This window comes from Idiotropiscis lumnitzeri, chromosome 8 (genome assembly GCF_059441095.1).
Source record: "Idiotropiscis lumnitzeri isolate Australia: NSW breed Sydney's pygmy pipehorse chromosome 8, RoL_Ilum_1.0, whole genome shotgun sequence".
NCBI classification, from domain to species: domain Eukaryota; kingdom Metazoa; phylum Chordata; class Actinopteri; order Syngnathiformes; family Syngnathidae; genus Idiotropiscis; species Idiotropiscis lumnitzeri.
Window position 1 is genome coordinate 15,219,979 of NC_142398.1, and position 19,215 is coordinate 15,239,193.

The 19,215-nt window shown below is 39.7% G+C and overlaps 3 protein-coding genes across 7 annotated transcripts in view; 2 read left to right on the top strand and 1 right to left on the bottom strand.

The window, feature by feature from the left end:
• Nucleotides 1-7,279, top strand: fam114a1 (family with sequence similarity 114 member A1). Its single transcript, XM_088301786.1, has 13 exons — nt 1-70; nt 1,563-1,862; nt 2,041-2,125; nt 2,207-2,433; nt 3,050-3,184; nt 3,264-3,416; nt 3,501-3,648; nt 3,831-3,913; nt 4,620-4,826; nt 4,919-5,064; nt 5,639-5,711; nt 5,808-5,861; nt 6,659-7,279. Exons 2-13 carry the CDS (start codon nt 1,569-1,571, stop codon nt 6,782-6,784), a joined length of 1,731 nt encoding a protein of 576 aa, XP_088157912.1. The 5' UTR covers nt 1-70; nt 1,563-1,568; the 3' UTR covers nt 6,785-7,279.
• LOC148332342 (uncharacterized) lies at nt 6,838-11,314 on the bottom strand. Of its 5 annotated transcripts, none has more exons than XM_088301790.1 (10): nt 10,954-11,314; nt 9,983-10,243; nt 9,072-9,347; nt 8,763-8,873; nt 8,623-8,670; nt 8,492-8,527; nt 8,371-8,412; nt 8,276-8,308; nt 8,122-8,172; nt 6,838-7,653 (listed from the first exon to the last, which is right to left on the bottom strand). In XM_088301790.1, the coding sequence occupies exons 1-10, from the start codon at nt 11,039-11,041 to the stop codon at nt 7,577-7,579; spliced, it is 1,023 nt and encodes a 340-aa protein (XP_088157916.1). In that variant the 5' UTR covers nt 11,042-11,314; the 3' UTR covers nt 6,838-7,576. The 5 variants fall into 5 exon arrangements, with proteins under 5 accessions (XP_088157916.1, XP_088157915.1, XP_088157914.1 ...); XM_088301789.1 differs by having other exon boundaries at nt 8,492-8,524; nt 9,965-10,243; XM_088301788.1 differs by having other exon boundaries at nt 9,965-10,243; nt 10,954-11,312.
• The window catches only part of klhl5 (kelch-like family member 5), a 25,043-nt gene continuing 16,819 nt past the window's right edge, over nt 10,992-19,215 (top strand). The window contains exon 1 of the mRNA XM_088301785.1: nt 10,992-11,279. Coding sequence (XP_088157911.1) covers nt 11,182-11,279 — 98 coding nt within the window. The 5' untranslated portion in view covers nt 10,992-11,181. The remainder of the gene's footprint in view (nt 11,280-19,215) is intronic.

Sequence of the window (19,215 nt, forward strand, 5' to 3'; positions counted from 1 at the left end):
TCGACGTGGAGGCTCACAGGCCTGCCGACGTGGCGGGGCGGAAGAGGAGCCGCCGGCTGGTACCGAACGGGTGAGTTGTGCTGTCACTTTCTCATCCCAAAACAATGCAAAGTGGACTGCTTCCACCAGTTTACATGACAAACATTTTTCAATAAACCATCTGCACAGTTGAAGGCGTTTGGGGGTGGGGGGCAATGGTAAAAATCAGATGGATTGCAATCATGTGCACTGCTATGTATTTACCGTTGTTTGGAAGTTCTATCTACAATCGTGGTATGAAAAGTTGATACAACTTCTGACACAAAGAAACGACTTTTGCTTTACTGTCATACATGTAAATGAATGCGTTGGTTAGTTAAACAGATGATGCATACGAGTCATCTTACTCATGTAAGTCATTGCTCCAAAGCCTCCTCATTTACGGTACTATGTTTATTTTAGGCGCACTAGATGAGGTCTGAAAACAAATTTTCCTCAATCTGATCAAAGTTTGTGCATACAACGAGTGTAAACAAGACCGGATGACTCAAGTGCTGTGATTATGTACAGTTAGTAACCAGCAGGTGGCACTGTGGTACAGTTGTTTACTTGCCAATGCGTCTCACAAGTTGACTCTGTCACTGGAGGGTGGAAACAATATCATTGTTTTACATGCCCTGAATTTCGATTAGCAGTTTAACGTGCATTTTGTATGTTATCAGGCATGACTTGATACTAACGCCACGCTGAAATTCTTCTCATCCTATCCTCTCTGCGTTTAGTGAAACTTTTGAATTGATGCATTTTCCACTCCCCTTGAGACATGCTGGCTTGGCCAGGTGGCCTTAAAAAATCTGTTTTCAAAATTATAAATATTAAATTGAAATTCAAGCAGATGTGTTTGAAAGTTTCTTCCTTTTAATTTTTACCTCACTTGATTGTTCTCCATTTCGAGTCTGTCTGTCATTGCAGTGATTATTACACAATACAACTATAACAGTGTACAATCCAATGTTATTTATTTTTATATTTGTAAGCACCTCGCGTGACTTACACTACTTGTGACTTAGAAACTTGTGACTTTGCAACCTAATGAGTAGAAGCAGGATAAAACATATACAATCAAAATGTATCCAATACCATTACATTAACATTTTAAATTCACCACTTCATACCAGTGATACTGAACTGATTATTAAATGTATCAATATTTTCAGATCATTACAGATATGTTTGGCAGGTCAAACTTGTCTTGCTCTGACCAGCCAATCATAGAACATAAAAATCCTTATGTTATCACGGGTCGTTAGTCAGCCCTGAGAGGTAATTTTGCAATCGGTTTGGTTAAAGGAACAGCTCGACTGGCAAAATTATTTAAATCACTTGGGTAGCACATATACTGAAATCTAATGTGCATGTGCACATAGCGGAAATAGTGCATCCAAGGAAAATGCTACAAAATAAAAAGAATAGACTGTTTGAAATTTATGGATTAAATTCCAGGTTCACTACCACATAGATACCAACTCAAATACCCTTATCATGGACAGTAGATTAAAAACGGTGAATATCTCCACTTCCAGATCACGATGTCCCAGTCTGCCCCCTCTGACGCAGCGAGCCTGCCTCCAACCGGACTGAGCACGCCTTCTGAGCTCAGCAGTGGCCATGATGCCACTGACGTCCCCGTAGTGCCTGCCGAAGTTCAGGAGCCTCCGCAGATCCCCGAGAGTGTCCTCCAGAACTCAGAGTTAGCGGCCGAGGACACCAAAGACACGCGAACTTCCTCCGAGATTCAATTGGAGTCTGAGGGTCAGCTGACTGAATGTGACCAATCAGTGAGCTTGGAGCCAGATGCAACAGAGGAGGAGAAGGATGGCGAGGTTGGTCACCGCCAAGAGAGATAAATGTAGTTTATTCATTTTGAGAAATGTTAAGGATTTGCAAGTTAACCTAAAACCAAAAGAATCAAATCTATTGTGACGTGCTATGACGGTGGTTGTGAATTAATTGTCCAATGAGACAATACTACATGTGCAGAAAATGTGTTGTTGTGTGCAGAGCTCACATCAGGGGAATGATCAAGTTTGGGGAGGTTGGGGTTCATGGGGCAAATCTCTCCTGAGCAGCGCCACCTCCACAGTGGGTACGTCTCACACAAGACCTCATCCGGCTGCGTGCGGTCTACTTCTGTGGATTTTCATGTTCTTCTCTTGGTGTGTAACAGGTCACAGTCTGACGTCGGTCAAGGTGAAGGCAGGGGAAGCTCTGCGTCTCCACAAAACCTCTGTGGGGGAGGAGGCCAAAGAAGATGAGGAGGACACAGTGGAGGAGAAGCCAGAGGAAGGAGGGGAGAGCGTCCAGCTGTCAGGTCATGAAGAGTCGACTTCTGTCAGCGCCGCCGCCTCCAACAGGGGCGTCTTCTCTGCTATCTCCAATGTTGTGCAGAACACGGTGAGCAAAGTTGTGTTCATTGTTTGTGACTGCCTCTCCTGTGCTGGATTTAAAGGAACTGAAAGGAGATGCTCCTATTGGCTAGGAGTCAAATGACTATGTTCACTCCCACAGCTGCGCAGAAGGCCATTTCTTGAAAATACATGAAAATACCAAAAGAGAGAATACTCCACCTCGGCACACGGTTAGCCCACGTCTTGCGCGAGACTTGTGCTGTGCGTAAAAATAGAGCCGTAATTTTAGTAGTTTGAAGTTTTCTTTTTTTGACCGTACAATAAATTACAAATAAAAAAAAAGAGGTGATAAATTAACCTGTCGAGCAGAATTGGGAGCCGTTCTAGCTCCTCATTCCTGCTCCATGCTCCCTCTACATCTGAAAAGCAGTTTCTATGTTCAACCTTGTTTTGTCTCTCAAATTCCTTCCTTTGAACCTGATGTGGATATTACAAAATAGTTTCAGCAAAGCTCTGCACTCCCAATGTAACTTGTAACAACGTTATACTAGACATATATATATATATATATTTCCCGCATGTACTATACCATAATGACAAAACCTGATTTCTGTGTGAAAAATGCAAGCTCCTCTTTTTTTATGTCATGCCGGGATTCTCAGGGCAAATCTGTGATCAGTGGCGGTCTAGATGCTTTGGAGTTCATCGGAAAGAAGACGATGACTGTTCTGGCTGAGAGCGATCCAGGTTTCAAAAAGACAAAGACGCTGATGCAGAAGACTGCTTCGCTGAGTCAGGTATGGTAATGAAGCTTTGTGTCACACTCATTCACGAGGATTGGGGATTGTCACATTTGTCTTCCCTGTTGTTTTGTAGATGTTGAAGGAAGCCAAGGAGAAGGAGCGAGCACGTCTGAACAACCAGCCCATCAGCGCGCCCACGGCTCATTATGGGATTCTTTTCGACGACTACCAGGGCTTGTCCCACCTGGAGGCTCTCGAGATCCTGTCTAACGAAAGCGAAGCTAAGGTCGAACAATAGATTGATGAAGAATAGTAAATATTTCATTCACAAGTATGCAAATTGAAAAATAAAGCCATGTGCCGCCCACAGGTCCAAGCGTACCTCTCTGCCCTCGAGGAAGAAAAGCAGGAGGAGGTGAAGAAGGAGCTGATTTTCATCAAGGATGTCTTCATCAAGAGAGAGGAGGAAAAGGAAGAGGAGACTGGAAATGAAGAGCCAGTGATGGCTAACCCATGTGGTGACAATTTAAATTTAATATAATTTTCCCTCTTGTAAATATTACATTACAGGGGTAACCCCTCGCTATCGCAAAACCTGCCAAAATGCAACACTTTATATTCGTAGCTTATACTTTTGCACCCAAAATGATACAAAGATTTAAGTGTTACTATGCATGTGTTTGTGCGTGTATTTCTGTAGAAGCAGATGAAGAGTTTCTGAGTGTTCTGACCGAGTTACTGTTTGAGCTTCATATCGCTGCGACACCAGACAAACTCAATAAGGTAAAAATGTACACACAACTGTTTGTATTGAGGGCCACAGAATTTCTTCTGGCACCTTTTCAGTATCTACAGCGGTGGTTTAATTTTTTTTAAATGGACACTTGGACCAGATAATTTGTAAATAGAATAAAAAAAAAATGCATATATAAAATATATACAATTATTTAATTTGACAATCAAATAATAATTAATCATCAATAATCAATGAAATTTTATGTATTTAACCAATTGAGTGTCCTGAAAGGCGCTTCCAAATCTAATTTATTATTATTATTATTATCATTTAATAAAAATGAAAACATCTACAGTTTGTATCAACATGTTTATTTTACCAATATTTTTAATTCATTATGAACAGTGAATCAATTAAAAAATGATTTAATAAGATTTAAGGCCAGGTCTCTTGCTAATCTAAATGTTCTTTTGGGCCACATTTTGCCCACGCTCATCAACTGCACATTATATGCCGCGGCTTATCTAAAATGACATACAGACAAAATCAATCATCTGTCTATCAGTTAGTATAATTATGTCATCACTGTAGGAAATACGTTTTAATCAGAAGCTGTAATGTGTCATTGTTGACATTATGACAAATTGTATCCAAATGAGATTGACTGTTTGAAATCCGCATATTAGCATCTAATCGTGCTGATGCGTGTGATTATAAAACATCGAGATGCAGCGCGTAATTGTGCCTCTCCAGGCTCGAATGAGCGCTCACGAGTGGGTGAGCAAGGTGGAGCGGCCTGTCACTACGGAGACAGTTGGCAGGGAGACGCAGGAGCAGCCTGAAGGAGAGAAGGGAGAGGAGGAGGAGGAGGAGGTGGGAGATGGAGCGGCTCAGGAGGAGAAGAGTGAGGAAGACGAGGCAAAGATGAAGAAGCAGGAGGACAGGCTCAAATCTGTGGAGGTGGGGTGTCGTCACCGTGGTGGGCGATAAATCGAATGATCAAAACTTGTGATCTCATTTAATGCGTGTCCACATCCGTGTTTGCTCTGCAGGCCGTCTACATGTCGTCAGTGGGCAGTCTGGCGGAAGTGACAGCGCGGAGTATTGAGCAGCTCCACAAGGTGGCAGAACTTATCCTACATGGCCAAGAGCAAGAGCAGGAGAAACCTGCAAGGGATCAGGCACATGTCCTCACCAGGTGTGTGACAGAGTGTACTAATGTTATTATAGTTGACGAAAACTAACAAAATAACTAGAATTGAAAAAAACATTTTTGTTAATTCAATAAAATACACACGAAAATGCTTTTAACAACACAAACCGAATAACTTACTCACTAGATTTCTAGCAAAAATGTCGTTTTCATCTTTGTCAATCATGCGTGAGCTTTTGCGGATCATTTCATTATTTATCTTTTTTTTTTATTGCGATATTGCTGTACATCCATAAAGAAGAAAGAAGGTCAAACAGTCGTTTGAGAATTGTAATTTCCTTTACTTTATGACATCAACCTTTTTTTTTAATCTGGCACTCAACAAACACTCCGTATTTAAAAATAAATAAATGCATGAAAATAAACTAAAACTAAGTAATAATAAACCAACAAACCCGCTCGAACGACTAAATAAAAATCAAAATAATAAAAAAAAATAATAATAATTGTGATTTCATGTGCGAGTATTTTTTTTTTTTTTTGTGCGTGTGTGTTTGTGCATGCATTTAATGTGGTGACTGCAGTGATGCCTGCTCCAACCTCCTCTTTTCCTTTCCAGGTTGACATGCGCCATGTGCGCAGAGGTGGAGTGTCTGGCCAGAAAGTTCTCGGATACGCTGCTCCTTGTTGGGGTAAGTGTGAGCCAGCGTGTGTAAGATGTGAAATAAATATACACAAAGGAGATGACAAATTCTGTGTGAATTCATACACATTGTTGTCATTGTCAGTGTCAGAGGAAAGCTGAGGAGCTCAGTCCGTTGGTTGACAGTGTGCTGTTGGAGGTGAGAGTCTAAGAATGATTGTTGCATTTAAACTCTACGTAAGAGTTGATCGGAATTAGAAAGTGTCGTTGTTACGATTTTCGTGGATCATGTCTACTGAGCGGGAACCACATTTGTTTTCATGTAGCGTCGGTGTGGGTAGTAGTTGTAGTTAATCGTAAAGCGTTTAACGCTGATGCTTGCCTATGAAACAGTGATTTCTTTTTTAATAAATCTAAATAAATGCAACCATATTCTATGAATATATGTCGATAATAAACATATTTTTGAAATCCAAACTATCAGTCGATGCCCAGCATACTGGAATGGATTGAAGTTTTGCTGTAGATACATTACAATTTATTGTATTATTTGAAATCTGTATTATATATATATCAGTTCTTGCAATAGGAAAAACGTGACTATAATTCCTGAGCAAAACTGTCTCTCTCATAAAACATATTTTTGCATACTGAAACCTTTACTTTAATGACCTATATACATAAAAGTGTGTGTCTCGCACATCAAATGATTTGTTTAAATGTCACGCAAGTGTAAAAATAAGTTAACCAACAACAATTATAAACAATGAAAGCAACTCTGCCTCAACTTTTACAAATGGCAATGCTACAGTCTTGCAGACTGCGCAAAATTGTGCGTAGCCGTAAGGACACAGTTGAGTGAAATTCCAACGTAGACTACTGAAAGTTTACGATTTGTCTATCGTAGAATCAAAAATTCTGTCAATCTGTTTTGACATTTGAAATTGTGTGCTCTGACAATGGTGTTGATGAAGGTCTTGTCTCTCCCGTCCTCAGGGCTCCAACAGTACCAACTACATCCAGAATGCCTTTCAACTTCTGCTGCCTGTCCTGCAGATTTCCCACATTGAGAGCCAATGCTGCACAACACGCACAGAACCAGCTGCAGACGTGCAGCACTAACACACACACACGCACACACACACGCACTCTTGTACAGAAAGAAAGCTTCCATCTACATTGTCAGAAGCTGTTTATTTATGTGTATAATACAAAGTTAACATTGACATATTAAACGGTCCACAGGCAGCCTCTGCGTGTGGCTGACCCCGTTGTTGTTCGTTTTCAAATGAGGCTTCTAGCCATGTGCTTAATACAAAGATAATCTCCCAAAACTCAGCATCATCCAAATGTGTTGGCGTGAACGTTAATTATGTAAAAAATATGAAAACACATTTGCACTCCATTGCCTTGACTGACACAATAGGATTGTTTTCCTCTTTAAATGCAAGTACAGTATTCATGATTACTGTATTTTCTTGTTTGTTATATTAAATGACATCTAACACCTCAAATTAATATGGCCTTGATGGAAATGTGTTTCCGCAATATTCATCATACTAGGATCCAATGCAAATGGGATGTATAGCTATCAAATAAATTCTCTGATGAATAATTTTTGTGAATCCCGTTAATGTTGTTGTAGCACACATTTTTAGAGTCCTGACTATTTTTTTTAAGTTTTAACCATCCTGGCATCAACACTTAAATCCATTCAAAAATAAATAATCTTCTTTTTTTTTTTAGCCATACAGTCCGGGAAAGATGATTTCCTATATGTGGAAACATGCAATATTTCTGAACAATTGAAAATGAAGCTATTTTGAACCTCATTTGCATCCCAAATACTTTTTTTCCCCACATTTAAGTCGCGGATGCATGATGATGTCGTCGGGTTTATTTTTCTTCATCAGACTAAAGCTGTGTTTTGTCCATCACCAGCTCAGCTCCTCTGTGAGGGAAAGTCACTGTTGGACGGTGATGAAGATTAGCTGCAAGAGAAATATCATTGCGGTGATGTGAAATGCATACAGGCAATGATTAATAATAGAAATGAAATATATCAGGTATTTTAATTCACAAACTTCGACGAGTTTGAAATTAAAAAGTGAACAATAAATAGGTATTTTGTGAGTATTTATACAGATTACCTTCCCTTTAAAATAATCATTGTATATTTTATTGTTCAGCTCTTGGTTCACTTCAGGTCAAACAATTTTACATACTGCTTATGTTCCCTTATTTATTTGACTCAGCCGTCACTTATATTCTTCTTACCTATTTTTTTTTATATTAATGCATTATATAATGGTAATTTATATTGTATCATAATATATTATACGGGTTTATGATTTTGTTTATCTTGATATGATATCCCAGATGGTCAAGAGTGAACGCAACACTTTTGGAGGAAAGTTTTGTCTTCTAAAAAAAATTATCATGTCAACATGTCGGTTTACCGGTCACATAACAGTGGTCCACATGACCGTCCAGTACAGTTTCACCATCATCTAAACAAATGAAGTCATAAACATTGTTAACAGTAAGCTTCATTTTTTAAAAAACAAAATTATCATTTGCGCTGAAGTATGTTTGCGTGTTATGATTTCCTACCAGCTACATCGACCTCTTCAATAGATGATAATCCTGTCATGGAAAAAGAAAATATTTTACAGAAAAAAAAACATTTCTTTTTTTTCCTTACTGACCTGTCCATGTTGGACGAGGCTCATAGCTATGAAGGTTCGTCCCTAAAAGCATTTCAATTAATAATTAATGTCTTGTCACTTTAAATGCACGCACATGAATTTCAAATGTGCTAGAAGTTACCTTTGTAAATGCTGATCTTTGTGTCGTTGCTTCCTTCTAATCAAGAAGCACATCAGATTTAATCTCACCTCATTTGATACAAACCGTGACATGGCGAGAAAAAAAACGAAAACATATATATTTTTTTTCACCTTTCAACTGCTGCCCAGTGAATCCATAACCAAGAAGATGCACTTTATCTGATAAACAGAAAAACATGTGCAGGTAAATTCTACTCATGCCACTTTGGATGCGCTGTGTGCAATGAAGTGAATGATTGTGTGTGTCTTACTGCAGTAGTGTCCACTCCGCTTCATTTGTCTGAGGAAAGCTGAGGTCAAAGTCAGCAAGACCACACACAAGAGAAGCAGCCAGAGGATCCTGAACACAGCACCCCACTCATCTGGAACAGATAGCAAAGACACAACACTCCATATCAAGAATGTACCAACAGACTCAACATTAGGTACCGTGGCACAATCTAGTAAGAGCCAGTACATGAGCTCGATCGAAAACGAGAAGCATTACAGTAAAGTTGTACAGTATCGAATGTGGGGGGGGGGGGGGTGACTGTGCGTTAGTCATAAATTCCCACACAAACCTTCTTGTGTCTTTGGCGACTTCTTGTTTTCTGCGGCAGAAGAAATGGTGTGATTTGACAGTGTCAGCAGACAAACGATATGACCGGATGTCTCTGAGGCGGATGGGACGAACACACAGCAATAAGACGCCGCACTGTGACCTCCATCTTCCGTCTCCTCCTCAGGTGGCCGATGGTGCAGGGAGCTGGAATTACTGTGGCCGTATAAAGTGAGTTCCAGGAAGTTAGCGTCTCCAAGTTGAAGATTCACTGACGTCTCTATGTGAACCTTTGCAGCTGGAAATGGAAAAATATATCAAATGATTTTTTTTGAGTGGGTGGGGTAGAATTTCGACTGCTGTCTAAAGTCTTGAGATTCCTTTTATGGAAATTACCATTATTTTGTTTTTAAACCAGTATATGAGTCAGTCTAACCATGTGATTTCTCCCAGCCAATCAGTGAACAGATGCAACTATTTAGCAAGAAAAAAAACGTAACAATTCATTTTAATTGCTTCTTTTGTTTTAAATGTAAAAATATTGTTTGTGTGTGTTATACTTTTTTATGAATAATGTACAATAATTAATAAATAAATATTAAAATATTAATTACTTTAAATTTTGATTACTAATCACTTTAAAAGTACCATACGGATTGTTGAAATATCAACACGAGGTAATCGGGGGGGGTGCGCTTTTAATTTGCATTATTAATGTATTAACACTCATGTGAGACTTCATTGGGTCCTCGTACGCAAGCCTTAACTCATGAGCTTTACCACAAGAACTTTGTACCAATTAAATATTTGCAGTTGACTGACACTGCCTCATCTTGTGTCCAGAGAGGATCTTTATTTTAAGGATCTTCTCAAACTGCAGACAATCTTAAAGACTACGAACATCTTCACTGGTACCTGAAAGGGAGCTGTTACCATGCAATTCCGCCACACTCCCTTGTGTTTCACACATGTACCAATTTGTGTGTGCGTCTTCACTCCTTGCATCGTTTGACGTCGGGCTGCTGTCAGCTCCTCTCTCGTCACACGTCTCACGCCATCGCTCACCTCCTGGGATGGCGGGAGGGTCACATGAAGTCTTTCTTCTCACCTCAGCATCCGCACCCTGCCAGTTCTCTCTCTTTCTCGCTCGCTTGTCCCATTCACATGGCAAACAGACCAACTTGACTTTTGACACTGAACGGAGGGAGGACAATCCAGAAATTAGAGTGGTTGAATTTGAAACACGCAGGAAGTGGAGAAAAAGAAAAAAACTAATTGAAGTGGGGTAAAATTGTCAATAAAATGTGTCGGACGTGAAAAAGAAGATGTGAGGAAACCACTGAGTGTGAGCACGTGGCTCAGAGCCAAGAGAGGAAATTGTGTTTTCAAAGTTACACAAGGCGGAAATCGGTCAAAAGTTGGCTCAGTCCATCGCATTGACATAAACACGTAAGCCCTAAATAAATTTACTCAGCCCAATTTTGGACTCAAAGTACATTATATCAAGTTTATTGGTTTTGACGCCTTTTCTCAATTCCTTCTAAATGTATAGTTGATTAGAATGCTCGAAAGATTTCCAAGAAGTTGCACAAACATTTTGAATTTTGCAAAAGATTGTGTTTCCTCAAAGTAGCTTAATGGATGTTACATGACCAACCTATGACTTGGTGATTACAGTAGCCGGAAAGATAAAAAAATATATATTACAAGCTGTAAAATAATTAACATTGCATGCACCATATTTACATTTGAGAAAACAAATGAACACAGTTTGCCTTGCAGGATGACTCAACAGAGTACGCTGTGAGTGAAACGTTCAAATGTCAGAGCAACATGTGAAGCACTTCCTGTGGAAGGCCTTAAAAAGTCCCGAACACAAACACACACATTTAATAAAACCTCACCTCTGTATGATGAGAAAAAATCTGGGAGGCAGATGATGAAGATGAGGATAACGAGGACGACAAGCTTAGTCGCCATTGACCTCGTCATGTTGACACTCAAGTGTGACTTTTAACCTGCGCTGTCCACTTTCCCTCTTCTGTTTCAAAATGTCCGGCGCTCTTCGTTCATCTCTTTGCTGCAGGCCAAACCTCCAAAGAAAAAACTCCCAGCTGAGGACGGTGTAAGCGATGAAGCAACACAACACGCTGCGGCTCAACGCTTCTCTTCCGCTCGTACTTCCTGTCGTGTTCACACGGAGGGCGACAAATGGATCAACCGGCACAATGTGAGTCCAAATGTCATGTGTTTGCGTGAGTGTCGAGCGACTCGGGTTTTCTGGCTATGCAGGGAGCAACAGCATGAACTCAACGGTAGAGGATGTACAGTGGGTAGGAATTTTGAGTTTTGCGTAAATAATAGTAATGATTGTGTTATGTTTCGAGAGTCCTGTTGATGTTACATTGGAGCTGCCCAGGCAGGGTGGATCTAAAGCAGTCATGGGCAAACTATGGCCCGGGGGCTACGTGCGGCCCATTAAATGTTTTAATCCGGCCCGCCAAACTTGAAAAAAATTCAATGAATAAACCTTGTTAATGTTTTATTTTCTAAATACTGTAGTTTTTCAAAGACATATATATTGTTGTCATGCTTTTGTTCATTTTCATTTAATATTAAGTGTCCCACACTCACAACATGGTGGCATTAGTTCATTGGATAAGTTCTGACAGTTATGTCAAGCATATTTCTATGCATTTGCTTTAGACTCTTTTTTCCCTAGGCAAACCTTGGCCTTTTCTAAAATGCGTGAAGCATCTGATTAACTACTGATCAAACGGTTTTCTGACATGCCTCATAGCATGCAAAGATAATTCTTGTGATGTGGACGAGAATTTGCAGCCCAAAAGAAGTTGGAAGACTGTACCGTCATTCTCGACAGTGTTGCATGTCCAATTTTCCCAAAGGAGATTGTCCCATGTTCACGTTTCTTCTTTTTACATTACGGTATTTATTTATTTATTTATTTTATGCTATGCAGCTTCTCAGTCGTTAACTGTCAAACCAATATCACTTTTATGACTTTAAAAAAAAATTGATGGTTCTTCCTGAGGCTACACATCGATCACAATGGTTGGCACAGCTACACAGTTGACAGCCTTTCGAATATGTTGGAAGCTTTTAAAATTGAGCCCAAAAATACGTATGTGTTGTGTTGTTATGCTTACTTCAACTTGCGATTGTGTTGGTGATGAGGAAGTGCACTAACTGAGTCATACTGGGAGCAAAACAAGGTATGCAAAAATATTGGGAACACATTTAAGTCCTCTTTTGTTTTAAATAAATAAATCAAAAAATAGATAAAAAGATAAATACATAAATAAATAAATAATATATATATATATATATATATATATATATATATATATATTTATATTGTTTGGGTCACAATAAGCGACACAGTCCCTTTCTGTTGGTCTCGCACTGTTGTGTTTAGGTTTGTGTGGGAATCTTGTGTCATGTGTCAGAAAACAACAATATGAGCAATACTTTGGATAGAATTGTGCTTTTTTTTTTTTTGCTAGACCCAACATATTTGGGACTAAATACTATTTATTACAGCTTGAAAAAAAATAGCTATGATTTAAATCATGTTTTGGAGAGACAATAATAAATATCAGGAAATGAAAGCAAGTTTTTCTGTGTGAGAAGAGAAGGACGAGTAACGGGAGGAAGGAGAGCGCGGTGATTTATTGCTGTGTCAGCAGTAAGGCGTTGCTTCGAAAGCTTTTTATGAATCATTATGTTGAAATGACAGCGTTCTACATGGAGATGAGCTGCTTTACATAGGTGAAAAAGGTTGCCCTCCCCCCATTTTGTATTTGTCTCCTCGCTCTGTCTGTGCGCTGAAAGATATCCATGCATTGTAGCCCGGAATCTTTTTCCATTGTGTGTTTCGCTTCCTTTCGTCACCATGTTGGAATCGTCCTCTTTGATTGCACACTCGGGGTTTTCAAGGTCACTTCTTTGCTGAGTCGCGTATCTTAGCTGGGAGCTGCATCCCTTTTGTATCCCTCTCTGACGCTCCCCTCTAATGTGTGTAACCTTTTATGCAGAGTGTGGAAATGCCACGTCAATAAAAATCTATTTAACATAGCGAAAAATCAATGCGCTCCAAGTGGACCTCACGGAAACAACTCACAGTGCAATCGAAGAAAAGTGCCTTCACTCTATAAATTTACTGGGTGAAAATCAAGGCACTAGAGAATATCCACTGGTGTTTTTTTTTTATGACTCAACATAAACATTCACACTTAAAGCGGCTTTATTGGTCTCAACTTATGCCAGCAAATCTTACGGGCCTCTTTGGAAAATCCTTTTTTTTTTTGCATGTAGAACTTGCAATAAAACGAGATCATTAACACAAAGCAAACCAAAACAAATTTCAAATAAATCACCAAAGCATGACAAATGAAAGACAGACTGACGGACTGACTTTATTTTTAGATCATTTTTGCAGAAAAAACACTCTAAGGTGAATTTTGCAAAAACGCAGTTGGAATACTTCAAACACGTGGTAAACTGCGTTAAGATCAGATAAAAACAAGGTTCAACTTTTTGACTTATCACTAAAAGAACCCTTTTCTTTTTTTTTTTTACCGAACCTGCTGAGTTCGTCAAAAGTGAGCGAATTATGAACAGTTCCAAAAAGCAGGCAAGTGTAGCATGAAACCTTTAAGCTTCTGTCAGAAAGTGAAATAATGCCAGGAAAAGCCCTCGAGAACATCTGACATTTAACGACATTTAAATTGTGGCAGGTGTTTTTGTAATCTCACAAAAACCTTTCATTTAAATAGGAGTGTGTAGACTTTTTATATTCCCTATGGATGGATAGTTATATACAATTATGAAATGGATTGTCAATTCTCATCAGGAAAATTCTCTTTCCGAGCAGTCTGCAATGTTTTTTTTTAAATAAGTTAAACATGATGACATTAATCAATAATAGCTGTCATCAGAGAAAATGTGTGTGTGTGTGTGTGTGTGACTGCCAGTGTGTATGCGAGTGTGAATGCGCGAGTGCTATATATAGAGCCTTTCAAGAGGTACTATAAAAGCATGATGAAAGATGAGCACAGCATTTTCATGCCATATAACCGGTGTGGTGCGTCTAGACCGCTTTTATCACAATCTCATCGGTGACAATAAAATGGGACTTCTCTCTGATGTTTGGGGAGGTGGGACGGTGTAGAGGTGTTATATCAAACACGATTTTATTTCTGGATCACGTTATTCATGTTAATTCTGGAAAAACACGCGTGTGACTGGGAGGTTTATGAGAAATATTGTAAAATACAGAGCAAACAAATGTATCATTCTGTTAGCTTTATTCCATCAACTATCTCTTTTGCTGATTGAATTAATTCTCTCACTGCCAGTAAACAAGGTGAAAGTTCAAAGCTCCCCGAGAAGCGAGCTGATGTCCTTGAAATGACCCCCTCCAGTAATTATCCCACATTGCGCTGATTAATGCTGAGTCACTCTCTCGCGCTAATCGCTGACAATGTGCTCATTTGTAGTCTCATCATGTTTTAACTGCCTGTTTCTTTTATCCTGCACTTAGCCACAAACTGCCTTTTAGTGATTGGAGGCCACATTGCCCATTTTACACTCATGTCATGATAGCTGCCGAAGCCCAATGATTATTTTTTTATTAGAAGCGCAATAAAAGAAACCGCCCGTGACTTTCGCACTCACTTTTTAGCTTGTCTGAGCTTTCCAAAGGTCAATTTAACTTCAATTTACTGTGGTTTTTCATTGAATATAAGCTATTTATTGTTGTTTGAAGTTATTATTCCAATGCCCTAATGGCAGTAAGAACACATTTTAAAATGGACATGTGAAAAAACTGAGAATTGTTTGGGTTCCTGGAGCGGTTGCCCAACCACTGAGTGAGGAATGACACCACCAAAGTAATTTCCTTTTGACTGCCTGTGACAAAGATTGCATTTCATTTTTGATTCTAATTTTAAAATAAAGTTTAAAAAAAAAAGCTTTAATATGTTGTAAGTCACAAAGGTTTTACACATTTTAAAGCATTTCAACAAAGTCAAGTGTTGGAGTTTTTCAAAATTTGGACACAATTTTCCCACCTTTTATACAAATGAAGAAACTAGGGAACAATATAGCGTGAAGTGATTTATAATCTACCCCAGGGGTGGGCAAACATTTTGATTGGAGGGCCACAATGGGTTCTAAAATTTGACACAGGGGCTGGACCAGGAGCAGATGGATGGAGTGTTTTGGTAACCTCACCACATCTGAGAAAAAAAAATACATATAATTACAAATGAAAATGAACAAAAGCATTACAACAAAATATCTGTGTTTGAAACATGAAAGTATTTAGAAAATAAAACATGAACGAGGTTTATTCATTTAATTTTTTTCAAGTTTGGCGGGCCGGATTAGAACGCTGAACGGGCCGCATGTGGCCCCCGGGCCATAGTTTGCCCACACCTGTTTTAGCTATTCCTTGGCCTTGTTTATATCAATATTTTTTGCTATTTTTTTAATTTAACATGTCCAATATGTGGCTTCCAGTTCATTTTCTCAGCAATGATGACCCTGAAATATGCAATTTCCTCCCCCCTTTAAATTTCTACCCCATCTATTTTTATATGCATCTGCATGACTGCCCCTCTTAGGCTTATAGTTCAGTGGTGAGGGTACACAGACCGTAGGTTACTTTCCTCACACCAAACTATAAACGAGCTTGTGGACAAAGTCCGCTCACTTTGAATGCAGCATCCTCGTATTATGTAAAATTGATTCTCAAGCACGATGTGCTTCTTTTGCTCCTGTGGATAAATCGAGCATATGAGGGGGATTTATTACAGGAGCTACAGTAAACGTCACAAAAATGTAGATTGTAAGAGGAAATGTGTGATGAAAACCATAGAACAAGAAATGCAACCACCTGACGGTGGAAGTTTCTGGCTGTTAAGTACAATCAGAGAAATACAATGAATTATGATGAATATCAATAAAGACCACAGTTCATATTGCATATACAAAATAACTTAATAATAACATTTTTGTGGTGGATGACGTGGTTTGGAAGTCTGTGTCCATGAACCAGCAGATTGTGTTTGACTTTGTAGAATCCACTGAAGTAAAATATGGAAAGTTTTAACTTTTCAGTACGGCACAATGTTAATTTCCCCGCTAATGTATGATTCCCTCTCTCTGGTTTTGGCATTTGATAGGGAACATTTTAGAGTCTTTAGACTCGTATTTGACCTCAAATAATTTATCAGAGTATGGACGGCCTGTCAGCGGCAGGCCCTATCGCTTTCTCATTTCCGTGGGAGCGATAGGCTGTCTGTGATTGGTTTGCTGCTTCGGGGCAGATTAAATTCTTTAAGGCCTGCTCTTTATTTGGCCGTAAATGCTCCCTCTCATTTTCCATCTCTTGCTCAGTTACTCAGTCTCGTGTTTTCCACTTCCCTCTCGGCCCATTTGCAGAGCGAGGGAACAGGAAAAGAGGGCACTGCAGCAGAATGGGGGGGGAGAAAAGCAGGGAAACGACACCGATACCATAGTGCTTTTCTTTTCAGCTGGGGAAATTGGCATAAGAGATGGGAACCAGTAGAAAAAGATAGAGGCTGATGAAATATACTGTAAGCTCTTTGCAAACTGTGCACGTGTGTGCGTGTTCATGCATGTGTGTGTGTGTCCGCATCTGTCCGTCCATCTGTGCACGTATGAGCGTTGGCACGCCTAAGTTACTGCACATATGCTATATTCCAAACTGGGCACCAGTTGAGTGTTGCAGCCATGATATGAGAGCAGTGCAGGTGCCAAACGGCCGCTGGCTAAGGACAAGAAGTGAAAGAATTACTGGCACAGTAAGAAGAAAAAATGGACTTGTTTTCATTTTCATTAATAATTCAGGTTGTGTGTTTGGTGCTATTGTACGCAGCTGCAAACCTGATGCCTCAGCTGTTGTAAAAGGCCTGCTCACAAGTGCCTGTGAGCACACACACACACACACACGCACGCACGCATGCACGCACACGCACCCTCACTCACGTGCAAAAGGGGCGATTACGGATTGTTTGTGAGAGTTTCTTGCAGCGTTTAGTAGGACACTACAACTGAGCCTTGGCTCGGATATTTGTAAACTATCCGCCTTGTATTACCTCTTCATAGTCATTAAAATAGCTGCATGATGTCGTTGATTTATAGAAGCTGTACTTTTCATTAACAATGTGGTCAGAGACGCCGCAAGAGGGCAGGCAAATAAGCCGATTGCCTCGAGCCCGCAGCTGAAAGAGGCCCCGAAGAGATGGCTGACATTGGCCAACGACAAAGCGCTGCGACAATAATGGTATTTTGGTCGAAGCGACTTACGGACCTCTTTGGGTTCTGGGCGCAAAGCATAGTTTAGAATTATGGTCTTCATTTGTACTACGTATATGCAAATCGGTGGACAGCAGCAGCAATGTGCATTACAGCATCAGGAAGGACCCAAAATAAGTACTTTGGTGTACAGTCGACTTTTCTAGTACAAAATGCAAAACATTTGGGGTTTAAAAAAAAATTGTTTTCATATACACAATTACACAAATGCAAAATTATCAAATAATACTTTACAGAAAGTCGTTTTATAAAATTTCTGAAAAAATTCTCCCCTCGCAAAACCTCTTTAATGTCCTTGCATTATTGCAATTTAATGTTTTAATGGCAAAATGCTATTTTCTGTCATGTTAGTAAATGTCACTGTACATTGTGAAGAAATTGTGAATTTTGCACCAAATATTGAATGAAAGAAAAAATGGCAAAAAAAAAAATCTAAATGAGCTGATAAACAACATTGGAATGGAGAGCAATGAAGGAAGGAATGAGTGACAAGTTAAAAGAGGTCATTAGAGGCGGTGATCAAAAGAATGGAAACATTAAAGAGGTAAACAACTTGAGAACATGCCGCACCACTTATCATCACGCTTGCGATCTAAATACATGACACTTCTGGCAACTGCACTTATGACAACCACTTTTCATTTTCCTCCCTTCGGAGGACAACAATCCAAAGCTAAAATACACTCCCTGCATGCAAATGAAGTGCAGCACACACACACACACGCACACACACCCCCGATGATGCCGTCCTTGATCTGTGTTCTTGCTAAATTGACCAATGTTGTGGAAGTTAATAGGGAAAATGCACTTGTGGAGGTGGTCTGCGCTTTTTTTTTTTTTTACGCAGACTCAAATGTTGCCAAGTGTGTGTGTGTGTGTGTGTGTGTGTGTGCCTTTAACTTGCTGTTGATTGGTGTGCCACCATATCTGTGTAATTGTAATTCACACATGCACACTCCTCCATCTGTGGCTCTCGATTTGGATGGATGATGATTTGCTTTGCTCGTCAGAGTAAAAGTCTCCGGGACGGACCTGTCTGCATACCAATGGACATATTAGACAAAAAAATAGAAGTAGGCAGGGAGAATGTGTACCCCAGGATAGATTTGCTCCTGGCAGCTAAGTATGGATAGGAATCACATATTCGGTTAACTCCGGAGAAGATATCGCAAATTTCCCCATTACAATTGTGCAATAATTGATAATCAGAGGAGCAGCTTTAATTCCTTACGATTTGTGTAACAGTGCAAGGTAACAGCTTCCAGAAATAGTCTGCTGGTACAACATTCTGTATTTGCAATGAGTTGTGCAAAATGGCTCGGTGGTCTATGCAGGTCCACACCTGAAAAAAAAAAAATCGCATCGCCACAGTCCCTGTGGTACACACAGACCATCACTCACCGCAAAGTATTTTGCGCCACAGCATAATAGCACGGGTGGCGAAGCGGAAATGGAAGGTGGGATTGAGATTGAGGAGTGTTGGCTCGGAGCAAAAAAGGAGGATTAGAACAAGGACAGAAAGAGGGAAAAAGAAAGATGATGGATGAAAACCATCATTTAGTGTGCATGCTCTTTGTTGTTCTGTGCTATTTAAGTGTGTCGCTTGTACACTGAATGCGCATGGCTGACTTTGCATAAATGCAATGATTATCAAGTGTGAAATATTTAAATAGGCTCTCAATGTCATTTTCCTGGATGTGTGCATGTACTGCACATTTGTAAACACGCCCAATTGACTTGTGAATGTTAGCACGACAGCCAAGAGGGCAACAGCGTACGTAACCATGGTCCCCGTTTCCATA

What these genes read in the sequence shown, in the direction of transcription:
- fam114a1 (XM_088301786.1), top strand. Translation starts at nt 1,569, where the DNA reads ATGTCCCAGTCTGCCCCCTCTGACGCAGCGAGCCTGCCTCCAACCGGA. An exon ending in AGTGATGGCTAACCCATGTG is followed by an intron (nt 3,649 to 3,830) that starts GTGACAATTTAA and finishes GTATTTCTGTAG; the next exon opens with AAGCAGATGAAGAGTTTCTG. An exon ending in ACAGGCTCAAATCTGTGGAG is followed by an intron (nt 4,827 to 4,918) that starts GTGGGGTGTCGT and finishes TTTGCTCTGCAG; the next exon opens with GCCGTCTACATGTCGTCAGT.
- LOC148332342 (XM_088301788.1), bottom strand. Translation starts at nt 11,041, where the DNA reads ATGACGAGGTCAATGGCGACTAAGCTTGTCGTCCTCGTTATCCTCATC. An exon ending in TTTTTTCTCATCATACAGAG is followed by an intron (nt 10,244 to 10,953) that starts GTGAGGTTTTAT and finishes CCCTCCGTTCAG; the next exon opens with TGTCAAAAGTCAAGTTGGTC. An exon ending in GCGGAGTGGACACTACTGCA is followed by an intron (nt 8,671 to 8,762) that starts GTAAGACACACA and finishes TCTGTTTATCAG; the next exon opens with ATAAAGTGCATCTTCTTGGT.